At 43.5% G+C, this 21063-nt stretch overlaps 1 protein-coding gene across 1 annotated transcript in view; it reads right to left on the reverse strand.

Annotated features, from left to right (window-relative positions):
* The window catches only part of tll1 (tolloid-like 1), a 46834-nt gene that overhangs the window by 24040 nt on the left and 1731 nt on the right, over positions 1-21063 (reverse strand). The window contains exons 3-9 of the mRNA XM_076728300.1: positions 20444-20914; positions 5820-5942; positions 5537-5617; positions 4229-4402; positions 4011-4128; positions 2102-2280; positions 1169-1274 (exon numbers count right to left, since the gene is read on the reverse strand). Coding sequence (XP_076584415.1) covers positions 1169-1274; positions 2102-2280; positions 4011-4128; positions 4229-4402; positions 5537-5617; positions 5820-5942; positions 20444-20624 — 962 coding nt within the window. The 5' untranslated portion in view covers positions 20625-20914. The remainder of the gene's footprint in view (positions 1-1168; positions 1275-2101; positions 2281-4010; positions 4129-4228; positions 4403-5536; positions 5618-5819; positions 5943-20443; positions 20915-21063) is intronic.

Consider the following 21063-nt stretch of genomic DNA (forward strand, 5'->3'; position numbering starts at 1 on the left):
ACAGATTAAAATGTATCCTCACATGGAAAGCATGGAAAGCGAACCCGTAACGGCTCTCGCTGCCAAACAACTGGCTGACTTTAGATGGTGGAGATGTCTCAAACATGGGAACAGATTTCATGCTGCTGAAAAGTTTCCATTAGTTTTACTGCGCTGGTGAGCAATTATTTACAATTTCTCCCAAAGCAAGTGTGATATATCTGTAAATGTCGACAACTCAGACACTGAGTGGTTTCTAACCTGAGAATCGAGAACCCCCACAAGGGGCTGAGGATGAGTCTATGTGGTCATGAGATTATGAGAACGATAAGAAAGTGGAAAAAAAGTGTTTTGCTACACGAAATGTGTTCATTTAGACTTTTCTCTTATATTTTGGCATTTGAAATACGAGATACGAAATACTGCCTGCTGCATGCATGCATTTGACTATAGTTGCTTTAAATATGGAAAAATGGGAAAAATATACTTTTTATTTGAACTTTTCAGAAACAGAAGACAACTACTAGTGACACAAGGTCACAAGAAGATATTGCTTTGGCAGGTCATGAGCTAAAAAGATTGAGAAACTCTGCTAGTTCCCTTACTGGCACATGTCTTTCGCATCTGTAGCATTAACCTGTATTATAGTTAGAGTACAAATACTAAATATATTATGCAGTTTATACGTAATTACACATTCTGGCTGGCTTAGAATTTGTATCCTGTAGTATTCTGTTGACATGTTTAGAAAGTCACCCAAACACATGTTGGCAGGACATCCGTTTTGTTTGTTACACATTGTAGTTTGTTGGTCACTTAATAAAAGTGAAGTGTTGTTCAAGCACAGCACGGCAATAATAATGATAAACACAGTTAATATAAAAGACGTCTGGGGGTTAATGCACTTGGTCCGGAGGGAGAAGAACAGTTGCGGCTCTTTCTGTCTTAATTGTTAACACATTGAGCCTTAACTTGCCCTGGGTGATGAAAGCTGGTCAGGCGCAGCTCTAACTGTCAGCTCCACCCCACAACACTGAACTACGTCAGCACGGAGATACATCCAAAACAGTCACCGGTTCTCAAAATTACACAGCTGACATTAAAGTTGAGAAACATCTGTTTTGGCAGACTGAGTGTCGGATCTGTTTTATAAATTTAACACGAGTTGAGTGATTGTGCCGCGGGTTACCGTGAGAAGGTGTTCCTGGCGTAGTGCATGATGCTATCAAAATCATATGGCTCCCCGAGAGAGTTCACCTCCCCTGGCTCCATCTTGAGGAAGTTATACTCCTGGCCTGGGAACCACACATATTCACATACAAGTGCACACACATTTGTATACATGCAAGGACAGCAGCATTAGTGTAACCATATAGTGTGCTACCATTAACACAAACAGGAAATATATTCTTTACACAAAAAAACAGAATCAAAGTGATGAAGTCTGGGTAGACATGATATTTTAAGGACATTTACTGAGGTCCAGCACAGCAGCGTATGTAGCTCTGCAACATGTTTCTAAATTAAAACTGCGGTCAGGTCTCACACACCGCTCTGTCATGTGATTTAACACCTGTCAGATTGCGCTGTGGTGCAGACGAGTGTGTGGGAGGAAAAGAGACTTGAGGTGACTTCACAGTCATTAAAAGCCTCATTCACACACACGCAGAGTCGGACACAAGTGAGAATTTGAAAAACCTGCACAAACGTCCACAAACATCCTCACTTGTCTCTAGCTGAAAACAACCCTGAACGACTCTAACCGGTGGAGGAGGAAGTATTCAGATCCTCTGCTAAAGTAAAACTATGACTATCAAACCGCAAAGAAAACCCTGTTACAAGTACTCCTGAAAATGTTACTTGTAGTATTTAAGTACAATAAGGAAAATGTACATAAAGTAAGATTCCACAAAAGTTGCAACTTTGTAAAACTTTCTTTGTAGCCAGTAACTAAATGACAATGATGATGAAGTAAAAGCACAACAGAAGGAGTAGAAGTATAAAGTAACATGAAAAGAAAAAAGTAAAGTCCAGGTAAGTCAAAATTGTACTTAAGTGCAGTACTTGAGTAAATGTAATTCGTTGTAGTACACCCCGCTGCATCCTGGGTACTGAGTCTCACCTGGTTGGATGTTATCCCGGATGATGGTCACATGATCGTCACGGTCAGGCCTTGTGTGCTCATGCCAGAAGCCGATGACGTGACCCAGCTCGTGCACCACGATGCCGAACTTGTCACAGTTCTTGCCTATGGAGATAGCCTGGGGCCCGTTGCCACGACGGCCCACATAGGAACAACACCTAATAATGATTAGTAGGTAGCAGGGAGACAGGCGGGTGATTTTTACTACACATGTGGCAGTGGAAAAAGCATGAGCAGTGCTGTATTGACACACACTCTCTCTCACACACACACACACACACACACACACACACACACACACACACACACACACACACACACAGGGACTTTTCAGGATTTCCTGCCCCGTACTACGTCCACCGGAGGAAAAGCAGCAGGATTTATTTACATACAACGCTCCGATAACGCCACGGTTTCATAACCCGATGTGAAAAAGCTGTGAGAATTCACATATCGCTGCTCACAGAACACAAACACACACTCTTTCTTTTTTCTGGTTAGCCGAGACGTCCGTGCCAGGCCTGCAAATCTGATTAAAGTTATCCAGCGAGCTGATTGCAGGGTAAGGCTCAGGAGTCACTGGAGTAGATAGACGCTTTGCTTCCAGCGTTTGCAGCTCTATATTTAAGAGCACAACTGCTTCAGCCACAACAGGTGCCTCAAATGTACTGTCTCTTTCATAAACTATCACTTATTTTTCTGCATCTCTCTGTTTCTTTCCATCACACAAGCTGCACATCCGAGCTGCAGGGTATTTATACATCAGATTAAAGTGTCTAATCTCTGATGGAGCCAGCCTATCACAGGACACGATACGGCCGGCATCATCAGTTAACACGTAGACCTTTCAATCAATTATATTACACATTTTTCAAATATTAAGTTAGTATTAAGCACAAGCAGCCAAGCAAGCACTTGAATAACGTGAAAAAAAAGTCTAAATGGGCTAAATTATGATTTAATTTAACTAAATAAACAAGACTACAAATGTGACCTGACAATCGACCTGTTTAGCACTTGACGGTTTTCAATACTTGGCGCTGTGGACACATTTCATCAATCAGCAGTGAGGTTTGATAGCCAGCCCTGTTAACTTGTGGTCAAGAGCTCACAGGCTTCCAAAGATATGAAATATGTCAGGCTGAATAGCAGGAAAAGTAAGTTCTACGCTGTGATAAACTGTGGTCAAAAGTTTATCAGAAAACTTAAAAATGTCCATCACAAGATTCCAGAGCCGATGGTGATGTCTTCAAGTTGCTTCTTTTGTGCTACTAACAGTCAAAACCTCTAAATGAAACACAGAAAAAAGGCAGCAAATCCTCATGACTGATATTCCAACCAGTGAATGTTTGTTTTTGCTTGACCAATGACTTTAAATAATCGACTATCACAAACGCTGTCGTTTCATTTTCTGTTGATCAACTAACCAATTTATCCAATTTGTCCTTCCAGCACTCATATCAAATATCCTACACATCCTCTTTCAACCATCTGCACAACAGCAGCTTGGAGAGACAAATCCAAGCATCCTGATTTCATCCACTCCAAAGCCTTACAACTTACAACCATTCGGTGAAGTGCCACCACTGTACAAACACACTATGACCCCGCCGTGCTGCCACTCAACAGAACAATGCACTTCTGCAGAGCACGAACAAAAAAACTGCACGAACATACAAAAACGTCGACTGCGCGGCGTGATTGGTGGGATGGGGAAACAGGAGCAGGACAGGAAGGAAAGTGGAGCCATTGTTGAGTGACCGTATCGTCTCTCGCTGTGACAAGGTCACCACTGAACTCTAGGTACACACACACACACACACACACACACACACACACACACACACACACACACTTGCACACACGCAGAGAGATTCACCGAACTCACCCGCAGGGTCTGTAGGTGAACACGATGTAGCTTTCCTCGTCTGTCTTCTCAATGAACGTTACGCACGTCTGTTTCTCCCAGTGACGCATGGCCTGCTTGAACATGGCCCTCTGACTACCTGAAACACACACATTTCACATCCTACGTTTACACAATCACACGTTGCTGTGTGTTTTACTGTTGAGCGGTGCGGGCAGCAGTCCAGTGGAGCTGCTTACCAGTGAAGTTTCCTCCGATGACGTAGGGAATGACTCCTCCAGGCCATATCCTCTCAGCCCGGGACGTGGCCGCTCGGGGAATACGGCTCTTCATGGCATTCCCAGTCTTACCACCTTTCCCAGTTTGGCTCTTGGGACTTGCAGCTCCCTTGCTGGAGTTCTTTGGGAGATAGTCTAACAGAGCGAGGAGAGAGAAACAACAGTCAAGCCTACATTTACTTCATTACTGGTCTATTATTATGAATATGAGTTCATTAATGTGCTCTGAGATTATTGGATCACACTGTTTCTTATTATATGTGACCTTTTGGAGTTTGTTCTCAGATCAGAGGGTAATAAACTCAGACAGATATAGCTCTGCAGTATTTATTCAACATTTAATATAAAGTTTCTAATGTATGCTGAATTAACTGAGTTGTGCTAAGAAAAAAAAGTGACTCAAACATTCTGTAGTTGTGTGTCAGTAGAGCTGTGGCTGAGGTGAAACTGGGCCCACAAGCATTAAGAAGGAAAGCAGTCTTGAACTGTCCGCTCTATCAACACTTAAGCATATTGAAAACAACTTCATTATAGAACTGACTCATTTCAGCCTGTAGCCTTCATCAGGAGAGCTGTCTGACATAGACAAAACAGTAAAATGGACATTCTTTATTAAATACAGTCTAAAAGCACCAGTGGTTGGCGTGATCAAAGCGGTATTCACATCCTAGCAGAAAAACAAGGCTCTCGTGCTCTGCATGCCACTTTGAGTCTGGGAGGGTTTATTTACTCCTCAAAATGTTGATTTGCAAATACTCACTGTTTGTCTCTAACCATTTGCAAGTTGTATAATGAGCCAAAATAACTTCTTGCAAAGGCCCACAGGCTACAATGCAAATATTAGAGTCAGATCGCTAAAGAAGCTCAAACAATCCTTGAAAAGCACCTGGTAGATAAATTGGTTCAATGGCTTGACGACTGATATTTCATCCCGCAAACATTTTTCAGTTTCACTTTACACATCAGCAACCATTCACTTCCATTCATTTCACTATGCATTAAAATCAGCTTGCATGACTTGAAACGTATCACCAATCAGTGAACTTTGAAGTTTGAATGGTCATAGAGAAAAGTGGGCAGTCAAAAAAATCTCTTTGGCAGAGCATTCGAAGCTGCTAATCATCAAATCTGTTGGTTTTCATTATGAATGGAAGTAAATGGAAAAAAGTGGTATATGTGCAGTAACGTAAATCATAGAGGAGTTGTAGTTTATTGGCTGAAGAAACACCAGCCCGGTCATTTTAACAGAAATCAGTTTAGGTTCCTTACCGAAGCCAAACCTGCGTATCCTCTCCAGCAGCAGATATAAAGATCCTCTCTTCTTAGAAATGTCATGTTCCTCCTGGCCACCTGACACACACAAGAGCCAAGAATCAAAACACGAACAATGCACAATAAATGCTGATATCCTCAGGTGGCCCCCGTCTACTTCCTTCCTATTCAAGCCGCTTCACTCTGCAGCCGACGGATAGTGAGAGAGTTTCAGAGGAAACGTGAGAGAGAGCATTACACGATGATTACTGAGTGAGAGTGAGATGCTGAGTCCACTTACCAGATGTGTGCCCCTGCCGGGAGTGTGTGTGCATGTGTGTGTGCTGCGTCAGGTCTATCGTCCTGTCAATCTGAAACATGCGCAGGTCCTCTTCGTCTAAAGCGATGTCGCCCCAGAAAACAGCTGGAAGTTAAGAGAAAATCCTCTGTTATGATCACAATCGACAGCAGAATGGCTAAAATCAGCAACGTCATCTCTGGAAACGACACGTTTGTTATTATCAAAAGTCCATTTTGACATTAGTCTGGATAAGAAGGGTCACTGGAATGAGATCAGTGTGTGTGTTTGTCATTGATTTACACGCTTTATGATTCAAACTCAAGTTTTTTTCTTTATTTGGATTCCTATTAGCTTTCATGAAGTGGTTGCGAGTCTTCCTGGGGTCCACTCACAACAACAACAACAAAAAGAACAATTTAAAAATCAGAGTGGAAACCAAAACAAAACTGTCACAAACATCACGCACCAACTTCACACACTTGACCCAATAGATCTCGCTTTTTTTTTGTTTTCTATTCTCAGATCTGCCTTATCTCAAAAGTAAAACTGTGACAGATCCAACAGGAACCAAGAAAAGCCTGATATCATTCCTGTTAATTCTGGAGCGGTGCACTCTGGGTGGGAGGCGGCCATGTTGGCTGGTGTTGTTTTGGTTAGTGAGTTAAAAGTCCAAGCCGGTGTGTCATATTTTTCCAGGCATAAGTTAACACCTTATATCGTCTTTTATGCATATTGTTTGCATGTTTTGTGCTGCAACACGAGAGAGATGTGCCACTAGAAAGTGTCTTATTTTGCTCTTTGGGTGCAGTTTGATGATTATGTGTTTGTCATTCATAAAATCCTCATATAATAAAGTGAACCTGGAATCAGAGGCTGACAAAGAGGAAGTGACTCAAGACAAATGTGAGGGGGTGAAGTTAGCTCGGCTGTGGTGCCTTTAAACCCCAAGATGATGCAGTGGACAGACTGTGGTTGGACTGCTGCGGCTTTGCAACCAAGTAGTGCACAATGACCACTTTTCTTCAACAAGTGTGCTATGAAAACGACTGAATCTGAACAAAGTTGTTTGCGATTAACTCAGTGTTTTGATGTCCCGCTGTTGCTGTTTTTCAAGGCTGTTCACGCTTGGAATTTAAGTTCAGCTCAAGTACAAACTGTTTGATCCACTAAGACTTCCAGTGCAGAGCTCAGGCTGTAGGCTGCAGGTCACACACCAGGAAGCAGCTCAGGTGTTTTCATTATCAATAGAGGTGAAGTCATCAATGAGTTATAGCTACACTGCTGTACCACAGGCATCGCAGCTTCAGTCACTCCAATTACACACCCAATACTTCACTCAAATACCTAGAAACTTGTGTTTGAGATCAGCCCAGAGAGCTTAGTGCAGCTTTGTTTCCCTCCCTCCCAATCCTACCCTCTGGGTCTTTCTGTGACACATACACACACACACACACACACACACACACACACACACACACACACGACCCCGGTGGTCTTACAGTGGTCTGATATCAGGCCATGTGTAAGCCTTTTGGGAAGTGGTACCACTGTCCCCTCCTCCTCATCCTCAAATCTTCCTGTCCTCCCCTTTTCCATACGATCTGGCTCAAAGATTCAGTGAGACTCCCGCTCACTGTCCACAGCCATGAAAGGACATGTTCTCATTTCATCGAGTCTGTCTTAAAACAACATGCGTCCCTGTCCAGACGTACAGTACACCGGTACACCGGTACAGTACCAGTCACTGTAATCATTCCTCCTCTTCACGGTCTCGTTCTCATGTGATTCCAGTGGAAGTGGAAGGGGACACAGTCCTCAGACCTCACTCTGTGCAAAAATGCATTTTTAAGTTCAGCCAAAGCCAATATGAGGCATTAGCCATGTCAAATCAAGTGGGTATTTGGTTATTACTGCTGCTCAGCAAGATAATGTTGTCTGTGGAAACACATAGAAAGAATTTGTAACTTGGGAAGATCCCCACTTGATTTGACAAACTCAGACTGCTGGACGCCCATGTTAACTTGAAGGATACCAGCGATCAGTCATTCTTTCAGTGCACTGCACTAACGTGAACCTACCCTTCATTATGCACTGTGCACACGACTCATAACGTAGTTTGCACTGTGGATAAATCAGCAGCAAGCAGAAATGTTCATTAGGTGTCATAACTCCAGATTTTGAGTACAGGCGCAGCCCTTATCGCTAGTGGGCTTATCCCTCGCATGCCTGCAGAACCAGGGATAAGCCCACTCGCGATAGCCTTAGAGGGTGAAGCTTATGTGAAACTGAACCGGTTAAAACGTTCAATGTTGTTTAAATAAGCAAAGTACAGCGTGTTTATTTTGAAATGTAGGTAACATACATCCTGACAGTACAGCGTTCTCAGAGATGAAACAACAAACCTCTGTTACGGCACTTTATTTCTTACAACGGACCTCTGAATTCCCGCCCGCTGAGAAGTAGATAAAGCAGGGAATGATCTATTATACACAAAAAATGTGTATTCAAGCATTAAATGACTGCTGCACTGATACTGACAGTGGTGGTGTGGACAAGACTGTATATACTGGACATTACAAATAGTTTCTCTCAACCTGAAACTCCCTCCTGTTCCCACAGCATGCCTCATCTCATCTCTTCATCACCTTGCTTCAAACCTTTCCTTCCCCACTGCTCATGCTCATCCTCAGCCTTTTTCACCATCACACATCACAATACTAAAACCTGCCATATGTATGTGGTTGTGTTTCTATCCCACACCCCTCATCATCAGACAAAGCACATTGTGGATCGCTCGTTCACCTACTTTCTGTATTTTCCCCCTCCCTCTATGTCCATATGTACATCCAGCCTCTAACAATGAACAACTGCATGATTGCATCGCTAAATGATTAGCTGAGCAGAGTTACTGCCCTCCACGGGGATTCAAGACACTAATACATTAACAATGGCATGGGAGAAGCTTGTCACTTAGCTAATCAGGATTGCCACTAAAGGAAATGGGGGGTCAGGGTGCCATTGTGCTCAACTCAGAGCTATTGTTGCAGTGAATGACTACAGATGGTTTACAAATCATGATACCAGATGCAGAGTGGAAGCGTGTGCTGCTGAATGGTGGTATATGATCGCTTGGTTATATAGATGTGAGGATAATGTTAGGATCCAAAGGGTAGAGCTGCTGTAATGTATTAATTCTCACTGGTATTATTTCTATTTCGTATTATATGAATCTATGATGTGGACAAGATGATGTAACGCTGAACGGTTTACTCTAAAACCTTGAGGAAATTATATGGAAAAAATCTTATTACATATGGCTTTAACAAAGATAAAACACCTTCAGACTGCTTGTTTTATTCAACATTTGCATTTTGGAGCATTTTGTAATTCTTAATTAACTATGCTGCCCCTTCAGTGCCCTCTTTGTCTGAATCAAACCGCAAGGACACACAGGTGCAAGTACAGATTCATGCTGCTGACGTGCTTCAACATGACCAACAGGTGTTTGGACATTAGTGCACCATCACCCAGTGGGTACAGGTGCAGTAGTAAAAGAGGTTTGAAGACGACAAACCAGTTTTCATTCAGTGATGTCCTGGTAGCCACCAATGACATCAGTTCTATTCATGTATTGTTCAATTTGTAATGCAAACAAAGCTTTTGTGACACATATCTGCAGCTGTATTTCACATAGTTATGAAGTAGCACACTGTGTAGAACAATAAAATGTGTTCCCCTTGTGTGGTTTTTCATTTAAGAGATATAAAAACGGTAGCATTCAGTGAGTCACTGGTTGAGAAGTACAGCAGACAGATATTAAAGAGGTTTATTTGACTCTGAAGAGGTTGGTGTTGGAGTGTCTGTGCCATATAAAGCCGTAAAAATAACAATTACACCAGCAGTTGTACTAAGATGTGGTCTGAACAGTCGCTGGTACAAGTGTTTGGGGGGGGGGTTTGCCCCAAATTGCACTGTGGGCGACACAATTTCTACTGACAGTCCCATCTACTGCAATCTCTGCCTAAGCGGTGTCATAGCGAGCCACAAAAAACACCAAATGGGTGCAAAAAAAATCAACTTACACCTATAAGAAACTCACACTTCGCCCGCAAAAGGTCATTATCTGTGTGAATTCTCATCCAGAAATAGACCGAATCACCTTGCCCCTGATATTCCCCTGGCTTGTGTTTTCTATTTGTGGGACAGTGTGTTTGTGACATTATGCAGCTTGTAGTTTCAGATATTTCAGGACAACAAGAAAAACTACAAGGACTAAAAGTTTTCCAGAGAAAAGGAGCTGACACAAGCAGAGCCACAAAGCGAGAAGAGGAGGGAGAGTACAGTGATAGTAACTTTGGCCCATTGATTGTTGGGGTCTTGTTAATCCATAGAGATGCCATAAATAGCCCAAAGTCAAGCCAGTGGGTGAGGACAGTGAGGCAGGGAGATGCAGGAGGAGAAGTATTGATCCAAAAACCCAGGACGTCCCAGGAGACCTACATCATGCTGACCAGGGCCTTACTGTTCGCCCTTCAGCAGGGGCACTGCAGCAAACACACACACACACACACACACACACACACACACATAGACAAGAGTAATGCACCAAACACAAAGTGAGAGGAAGACTTCCCTCACACACATCCAGCACCTCCAACCGTGGCATTTACTGCTTGAAGAGTTTGTGTTGTAGTGATCAACTTCTCAGAGAGAAGTTTACCCTGCAGCTGTGTAACAGACGTCAAACAGACACACAACAGCCGCTCTGTGTGATGATGTGTGTGTGCGTGAGAGAGCTGAAACATTTTCATCTCATCCTCATGCAACAACGTGTACTGAAACATAATTCACACCTGAACAATACTGCACAAGCGTGTACTTAGCTGTTACTTGCCGGGGCCTATGAAGTATGAAGTGAGACACAGTAACAATCCATCAGCGCTCGCCAGCAGCTGAAAGCCAACTCCAAATCCACTCTTTTGGAAAAAGCTTTGTCCGCTCGTCGTATCATCTCGCTATATTTGCGTTTTTTCAGAACTGTATCCGGCTTTTCCATAGCTTGCTCTGGGATACCTGCTGCTTACAGTCTGTCTGGTCACTACCTTTTCATAAAGTCGTGCTGTTATTGGCTGGAGACTAAACACCAAATGCCCAAAGGTTGCAGGTCAGAAACGTCCCAAACACAGCAAAATAACACAAAAGTAAGAAAATATAGGCAGAGGGCAGAACCTCTGCAGATGAATACACCACCACACTCTTCATAAGTGATGACAGAGAGGGATTTCTTTTGTATGAGGCTGTACATTGTTTTTTTGGAAACTCCTGCATAGCATATCTTTAACAAGCCCTGCAGTGACTGAACTGGTAACAGCTGGAGACACGAGTGAACAGACACATGTGAGTTTGTATGTAGATATCTGTACTATATGTATCTACTTTCAGTGATGTTTAAAATATATATATTGATATAGAAAATACCACAGAGTATCCCTTCTATTTGCTACAATAAAGGATTTCTCTGTTCCTTTGACATTTTAAGGACTACAGTACAATACAGCAGAGAACTGAACACTGCTGAGTTATGCACTCATGCTGTACTCACTGGGGTGTATGTGAGACACACACACACACACACACACACACACACACACACACACACACACACACACACACCTCGCTAAGCTCCTCATTAAGCAAATATAAGGTCACACTGTAGGTGGGCTAAGATGTGTGTGTGTGTGTGAGTGTGTGTGTGAACATGTGCATGTGCATGAGTCCTTCCACCTGTGTGATATTATTATACTGTATGTAACTGTGACTGTGAACGTACTGCAATATCAAAAAGAGATTACCTCGGCCCCGTTTGAGGATTTTCTCAAAAAGCAATCACTGTGGAAGCTGCTTGATCCTTATTAACCCTCTGTGAGCTAACAACAGGTGCTGCAGCTGCACATCATTTTTGTCAGAATATGGCCACATACAGTTGTTAAAAATGCCCAAAATTTACCGGTTCCACCTTCTAAATTGTGAATATTCACTGGATTTCTTGGTATCTTTGATTTTTGAACTGTTGGTTGGACAAAACAAGACATATAAATATTCCTCTATTGACTCTGAAAGACTGCAATGGACATTTATTAGTATTCCTGGACATTTTGGAGACAACACAATTAATTAATTGACACCTGCCTCTCATTGGCTAGTCTGAACAACCTGCCTCCAACTCACTCATTGGTCTGACTACTTCTCTAAACAAAATGTGAGACTCGACCTTTGTTCCCTTTTGCATACTTTCACTCTGTGTATGTAAATATGAATTAAACCTTGACTCGTCCTTTGTTAGAATTATAGAAAGTGCAGCATCGGCTAATGAGACAATGAACACTGATTCCAGGTCTGTGAGGGTGCACAACCTCTGGTCTCCTGCATGTAAGTCAGTTGCACCACCCAAACCCTTCACACCTTTACTTTCTGCCTCTGCATCTTGGCATCACTCAATGCTGCAGATGTGTACATTTCTCTGGGTGTTTTGATACTTCTCTGTATTGGAATCCATTAAACCAAGCTAACCACAGTCTCCATTGTCCATTGTGGAGAGACTGCAAAGCATCACTTTAAGTTGAGATTATAGCTCACAGTTTTCTTTGCAAGTATTTAAGATGGAATAAATACGTGCCACTTGGCAATCTAAGGTGTTGCAATGTGAAGAGATGTTGGAGTCGGTAATGTCATCGGTCAGAAATGTGGTTTTAGAGAAGAAAAAAAAAGAAAAATGTAGAAGCTCAGTCCAAGTTCAAAAAGTTCACACCCCCACCCTCCTGCAAGTATGTGTGTCAGACAGAAAGAGACAGACGGAGAGAGAAGACGGGATAATCTCAACTCCTGTGACATGAGACGAAACAGTCACGAACAAAAGAGCTTCGTGTTTGTGTGATCATGTAGAAATGAAGAAGAAAATCTAACTGAAACTGTAATTAAAAACTTGTCAATTTACCAGTAACACAGACAAACTAAAGTGGGACTTTTGGAACCAACAGATGCTTAACGTGCATCTGCAGACTTAAGCATAATGCATCTGCAACATCAAAAAACACCCTGAATAACAAAAACACAATGACTAATCATACATTTTTGGTGGCTTAAAAAGTCCCAGACAAAAACCCAATTACACACCTCTACACTGACACATCACTGTATTTTCCACACAGTGTGTGTGTGTGTGTGTGTGTGTGTGTGTGTGTGTGCGTGTGTGTGTGTGTGTGTGTGTGTGTGTGTGTTTGTCCACAGAATAGGATAAGCAAAGTTTTTTGCATGAACTCAGATAAAAACAGATTGCAGAGCAGTGAGGCAAACAACTGGACATCTGAAACCACCTGGAAATAAAGGCCAATCTGATCATAAACAAATCCAATAAGGGGGGAATACTGTTATGCCGCAATCAGTTCCTAAGGAGAACTATTTATCTTTTTATTTTTGAAACATAAATCTCCCCGTTTCCAACTGTGTGTGCTTGTTGTGCAATCTCACTGACCTGACAAAAGCACATCAGACCAAACACGAGCGCCAGCGGTGCAGCGCGCACCAAAATATCATTGTGAAGCCACAGTGAAATTACAAAGTGAAGGTAAAAAGAAGCTGATCTAAAATAAAAAGACTTATGATTTACTTTGCAACATCCGTCCCTGTTTGTTACAGTGAATCCAAAATGCAGATAATTACAATATTCAAAGCAAAGTAAAAAGAACATCCGCAACTTCAAAAGAGCACCCGCTTAAAGAGCACTTCACCACATAAACTGAAGGGGATAACAGACAAAGAAATGCTCAGTACGAGACAAAAATAACACAATATCATATGACACACACACGCAGAGAGCTGGTGTAACCTTTTAATCACATTACTGGGACGCTGGGATTCTTCTCTAGCAGGTCACGGATTTGGCCAGACATTGTGACGGGACACGATCGTGGCTCGATTTAACCGTCAGGGTGTCCTGGGGGTTCACCCAGGGCGCTGGCAATGAGCAAAGATCAAATAAAAGATTTATAACAGAGAACAATGCTATTTTTGTGAGGGTGGAGGACAGTCCTGCTCTGGATGTCTTCCAGTCTGTACATCAGGTGTGACTGAATAGCTTGGCTCATTAGAGGACTGATGTCTTTCCATAACGTTACTTCATTACTGCTGAATGAGTAAATAAGCAAATCATCTTCAATCTGATATGTCTGTGTTGTGTTCATAACTTGTTTCAGCTGTTACCAAGCGGCCAGGTTTAAAGACACCTTGTTAAGTGGATTCATGTTTGCGTGTTAGTGTTTGTTTAAGAGCTCTCCTCATCAAAACACGAACGCCGCACATGTGTAATATCAGGTAACCTAAACATTGCGAAAACTGCTTTCTTTGTCCTCATTTTGGCGCTTGTGTTCGACCAGCTGGCCTGGTGAAGCACTGAAAACATCAGAAAGGCTGAGAATACGTACCTGATTAGAAAAGCCATACAGTGATTAGGATTCTCTAGCATTTTAGTTAGCTACTTTGTATGGCAGATAATATTTGACATTATGCTCCACCTTGTGCAAACTCTGCACACTTGCACATTTTTTGTGGCAGGCTGGCTACACACAGGTCTTACATATGACTTTCAAGGACCAATGGATAGTACTGCTGGAAATCCGAGGAATTAGCTGATTCTAGCAGAAGCTGAGTTGCTTTTTGTGAAATTATGGAACTCAATGTCAAAAGGAAAAACTGGGCAGGTTACTATTACAATGAGGATGGGGGTGAGGATTCTCAGTCATTCAGGTCATGGTTTGTCTACAGGTGCTAGGTTAAGGGCAGCTAAGAGTGTGTAAGCATGTGTGTGCATCATACGGTGCGAGGAGGCTGCATCTGTGGCCACAGCTGGGTTCCTACAATACTGTGGACAGCTGAAAAAAATCCGAGTTTGACTGTAAGCAGACGGTGGCTTTTCCTCAGCCAATAATGGCTGTATGCGAATGATTTTGCTGCTATAAATACCATCAGGAAAAGCTAGGTGACATAAAAGCAGCCAGACATTTAATAATTGAGCAATGCGTGGTAGGTGGGCGGAGTGACGGCGGTGCTGACTCATGGCTTCTGCAGCTCCGGAACAATGATGCTCCAAAACAAACAGTCGGCTCTCAGTGCGGCCGCCGAGTTTGTGCTGAGGCGGGAATCCTGAGGAAGACTTCGGAAGCTCAGTGGCAGGAGCACTCTGCTCGGGAAAATCCTGTTTAATATAATATGAGTGAGACCGCTCGGCCTCTAGCTCACACACACACACACACACACACACACACACACAACACAGCCACAGTGTTAAACACACACGCATACACACATTGCTCTAGTTTCCTTCCTACTGAGGAATGGGGGAAGGGGTGAACAGTAGCTGCAGCTTACTGTCACGACATGGTGGGCTTCACTCTCTGAATGAAAAACTCAAAAGCGCACATGCAAGACACATGGGCACCGGCACACACGCACATTCAGCTGTTCAAGACACGCCTAGCGCACTGATAGAATAAAAAAAGTGTTGGTCAAACTTCTTTCAAAGCAGCTGCACGAACCCTGACAGTCACCAAAACGCCACCTGAATCCAGAAGGACTGCTTATATGTTGTTTCTGAATTGACTGAGTTGAAGATATCAAATTGGAACAAAAAATTTGTACAAATTACTGGACTTTGCAGAGTGTTGTGCAGGGACGATGGTGCAGAGTGGGGGGACGGAAAAGTCGCTCGCAGTTAGACAACTGCTGGGTGCCACAGAGCGCCGGAGATGAAGCTTCTGGGGAAATAAACAGCCGAAGTCACACCAGATCCTACTCTGATTCAGAGCTGTTCGACAGCTCAGAGTTCATTTTGTCAACTTTTGGGATTAAAAAGTGGATTTATCTTCATTCTCCTTTCTCAATCTGTCTGCAGCAGCGGAGGTGCTGACCTCCGCTGTCGGGTATTATGATGTGCAGTAATTGGTCCCTTCATCCATGTTGACTGCTGACTGCTGGAGGGGAAATATACTTCATCAATGTACGGGGGGGCATGAGATACTAACAGAAAGAGTCTCTAGTGAGTGCTGCAGAACACAAACACATGTAATATACAGGTATTTGGCTGTTTGATTCATGAGAGTGATGCAAGGTCGTAGCACATGTTGCTAACAAGGTAACAGCCACAGCAAATCTCCATACAGTCGTTATACTGGCTGTTTTTAGTCTTTCACAACATACAGACATTTACCCTGTTTGCACAAACCAAAGATGTTGCAGTACAAAGGTTTCTGACACAAACAACAAAAGGCATCATTGTACTTGTCATGCCTTTGAAACGTACTGAAAATGCTCTTTTTAAGGCAGCATGTGCTTCAAGTGGAGCGTCACCAGACCCTACAAAATGTTGGAGAAACTCCAATGGAAGCACAGTGACGAGATTGAAACTGTTTGGATGCAAATTATGTCAAACTTCCTGAGTTACTGGAAACAACTAAATTGGCAACATGTGCTTTTCTTCGCTATACATGCAAGAAAAAAAAAAAGACAACAGTGATGTCACATATAACATCAGCACCCACCGCACTAATACTTAGCAGCCGGTCTTTATCTGAACATCAAATTGAGTTTCAGCCAACATGAAACCACTTCATGTAGGCAGCAGGGTGGAGATCGTCCCTCAAGTGGAAGCTCCTGCTTCAAGCTCCACATGGAAACTGTGATGTAACTACTGCTGCTACTTAAGTGCTCATGGAGTCGACACGAAAAACTACAAATTTACTATCTAGCTGACTCTGTGTCCAGACACAAAAGAATAATTCATCACTCCAGGATTTGTCGAGCCTCATCATGGTGGTTGTTTCCAAATAGACTGCTTTGGATTGTGCATGATGACCAGAACAAAACGGAACATCCTGCACCGTAACATCTGAATTCAGAGATGTACACCCATGAGTAAATGCACATTATGCACTTGCACACTCCTATGATACCCTTCTATCTGTATTTGAAGAGGAGAACGGGCAGCCGGTCTCTTGGGTCACTCCTGAAGTCACTCGGACCTCGTGGTTTGTTTAGCTTTCACTCCGTTTGTGTGAGCATTTTATGAGAACACTGATTTGGAAGGAAGCATGAATGACTCTTGAGTGAGCGTAGGGAGCTTGCGCACTCTCGTACTAGTGTGTTTGCGTGCGTGCACGCGTGTGTGTCATCTCCAGCTGAGTAGCAGGATGCAGACAACCAGGAAGAGATAAGCGCGGGTGAATGGAGGGAGCTCTGCGTGTGTGTGTGTCGAGTGTGTGCGTTCGTGCGCATGTGTGTTCGCACAGGGAAATCACTTCACAAAGGCCTGGAAGTGTGTGTTCTCCTGTCTACCAGCGTGGGACTCGGAGGAGATAAGCAGACAGCCAAATATTCCCCTTGTGTTTTCCCAGCAAAAACAGGAGGCGGAATACCAGCCACTCAGACCGATGCCACAGGGTCAGGCCTGGAATGAGCCGCGCTTCCACTTCTTACAAGGTGCACACATGCGCACACACGCGCACACACACACACACAGAAAGAGACAGCCACCAAGTCTTTACACACTGGGGGGGGGGGCAACTGATAAATAAAATGTCTTCATTATCGATTAATCTGTTGATTATTTTTTCAATTCATGGACAGTTGTGCCTCTATGTGCACGCATGTACATGCACAGAATCCGACTGGTGCATTTGTACGTGCATTTCTGTGCATGTATTTAGATGTTAGGGTTGACTGAGGGACATTTTTGGAGATTCTGTCGTGTAAATAGAAGATGAGCCTAAGATGGTGTAACAAACGGATTTGGTTGGTATTTACTGTGTTACAATGAGAGAAATAAGGCAGAACAGCTACTACATGGACCTTGAGGTGAGATTATTTTGTCAACCAATTAATTTCCTGCCAGTCGACTAATTGAGTAATCTCCTAACCATTTCAGCACTAGTCCTCACACTACGCAAATACAAATTGCAAGCAATGAAATTTCCTCATTGAGATGCCCGTCATGACATAAGGGTGTAGGAGGAAGACGAAAGTGAACAAGGAAAATCAGAGATGTCATAAATTCATAATGTAACGATGCAAACACTGTTAATTGAAGGCAAAATGTTTCAACTTAAAGGCTATCCTGAAGTGTATGACTCCATTCATGCACAGAGGCAGCAGCAAAATGGAGAGTGTTAGAATGAAAGACGTGGAATCTGTCACACATACATGTGCACGCTGTTACAGCTACAGCAAATGCCCACACTGTCCCTCGGTTGTTTGTGGAAACAAAGACTGCACTCCAGCGGTCAAACTGGCATGAATAATGCGACGCCGACATTTGATTTGCATTTAATCTCAACACAACATGCATACTATGTAAATGTGATCTTCCCACTTCAAGTCCAGACAAGGAGCACTGCCGCATATTGTCCCCCTCCCCTCTCTTTTCCCTGCGTTATTGGTCGCTCTCTCTTGTCAACTGTCCAAAAAAATGTAAACAATGCCTTAAAGATAACATAAATAACTAAAAGATCTGGTAAAATGTGCACATGTGATTTTACAAAATAGGAAGAAACAGAAACAGGTATCAATTATAGAGAGCTCTGGGACAGTCATGTGTGCAGCTGCTGTGAGAAATCTACCAGGATGAATACATTCTTTATGTAGACTGATATTTCCAGCAAATAAAAACATTGCCTGTGCTTTCTCACTTAGTTATTTTAACCTACAAGAGTCGCTCAGTTGCTCAAACATATGTAGACTGACTGTCTCCCTGTAACCTGCCGGGCCTCCATCCAAACACGCACGCACACACACACACACACACACACACACACACACACAACACACACACACACACGATAAGGGTCTTAGCATAACTAAAAACCACAGAGTCATGGGATTGCAGTATCAACATAAAATCACCCACACAGAGATCAGTGTACATGAAAGCACACACGCGCACACACACACATGCACACACACACAGGCCAGTGTCCAGGATTGTCAGGTTTGTGTATTTGGTATGTAAGGAATGTGTGTCGGTCAGCGAGTGGACGCTCAGTGTTCTGGGTGGAGTTCTTATCAGTTCAACGTGTCATCACAGACAACATTAAGGAAGCAAAGTGCCATTAAAACACATATGACCGTTACGTGTGCGCACAGACGCGTGCACATAAACACGCAGTCAGACGGGTGTAACCAAAACAAGAATCTAGATGAAAAAGATGCTTGCTGGTCTTACAACCGCTCTGCTGCAACTGTGCACAAGCCAAAGGTAAACAGAAGGGAGGAGGTTCGGATTCCTCCACCTGCTCTGTAGGAATGATGCTGTACAGCAGGAGGGTTAACATGCAACTATAATCCTGAGAGGTCAGCTCTGCTACATGGTCTGGATAGAGTCGTCATCAGAAAAGAGTGTTCTTGTCTGCTTTAGTCAAAGTTCTAAGTTCAACTAAGACACCGATTTAAGATATTGGAAAAAAAAGTATGGTGCCGGAATCTTTACTGAAAATCAGATACCGTACTGGTCATAGATATGAAACTGTCCAAATTTTAAGTAGATGGACAGGACATCAGGAAATACTGTACGCACAGGACATACTGCACGTAGCAAAAGAAAGACGGAAAGACAGACAGACAGCTTAATTTAGTACAGGAACTGCATAAAGTCTTAAGTGAATCTCCAGGCTTTCTGCTGAAAACATGAGTTCATTTGGGTGGAGCACACCGAGACACCACCCATGACACACATACACCTATAAAAGACCTTTAACATACTGAGGAAAACAAATGTACATTTTTAAGATATAAACCCCAACTTTATATCAGTGACAACAATTTGCTGATGCAATCAATCATTTATGATCGATTTGTACAGATGTTCCTTCTTCCATGATATAAACATATTACGAAACACACACATACATCTTCTGTCTAATGAGACCAAACATGGCTTCAGCATTGTTCCACAGCAGCTCCCAGACAGTCGTTAAATGTCCAATTTTTATCAGTGTGTGTGTGTGTGTGTATGTGTATGTGTGTGAGAGAGAGAGAGAGAGAGAGAGAGAGAGAGAGAGAGAGAGAGAGACAGAGAGAGAAAGAGCGTGCATCAGCGCGTGTTTTGATACTGTTGAGTCCAGCTGTTTCTCATCTTCGTTAATGGTTGATTTAACATCTGGACGCACATGCAAACACACACACAAACTCCCATGCGCGTGCACAGCCTGCCCATATATGCGCCAACATTTCGGCCAAAATTCTGCCTACAGGTGTTACACGCACGGAATGTGCGCGCGTGCACCTCAGGAGGACACAGGCTTAGCAGGACCGTCAGCGGCTGCACGTGGCATCCCCTCGCGGGATCACCACCGACACTGACTTATCGGTTATGAAGGGTGGGGAAAGAGGGGCATCTGGATCAGTGCGCGCTACACATGCACGCGCGCACACACACATATACCCGCTGTCATCTCTCACACACATACACTTAACACCTGAGAGGCAGCGCGCTGGAGGGCAGGCGCACCGTGACCAGACGCGAAAAAAAAGACTTATTTTCAGAATGATTAAAAACTAAAACAAAATAAACACAGACTCACCGGCTTTGCACGGGTCTTTGTAGTCAATGGTCTCCGCTCTCTCCTCTTCATAATAATCATAATCTGGCTCCTCGTAGTCGAAACAGTTACAGATAGTCACTTTGCCCCAGAAAGTCAAGCCGGCAAGCACCAGCGTGATCCAGCGCATCTTAGCGGCCAGTGCCGAGGGCACTTGGTCCATCTGAAGACTGAAATAAAGGAATAAAGGCCTCTCTGCTCGTCTCCTCTGCCGTTAGGAGATGGTCAATCCACTCTCCAAAGAAAGCATCGGCGGCAGGAATTTAACGGGTCATCGTGAAGATCGCTCTCCTCTCTGACAGCCTGGCTGGGGATACTGGAGGCTGCCGTAAGTTACTCTGACCGGCTCTCCTCCATGGTAAAAGTACACTGAGGTATCTGTCTGTCCGTCCCGGTCTCTGTCAGTCAGCAAAGTGTCCGCTGTCCCCCGCTGTGGCTTCGCAGGTGAGGCTGCTGTGGGATAAACAAGACAGGGAAGCGGTGAGGGGATCAGGACTGGATGATCTCTGAGCGCAAAGACGCGCGGCGGTGTGTCTGCTGCTCACACAACAAACGTCCGCCTCGCGTATTTCCAACCAGTACTGTCTCACACTCACTCGCGT

Source organism: Chaetodon auriga, chromosome 4, assembly GCF_051107435.1.
Source record: "Chaetodon auriga isolate fChaAug3 chromosome 4, fChaAug3.hap1, whole genome shotgun sequence".
In the NCBI taxonomy this organism is placed as follows: Eukaryota; Metazoa; Chordata; class Actinopteri; order Chaetodontiformes; family Chaetodontidae; genus Chaetodon; species Chaetodon auriga.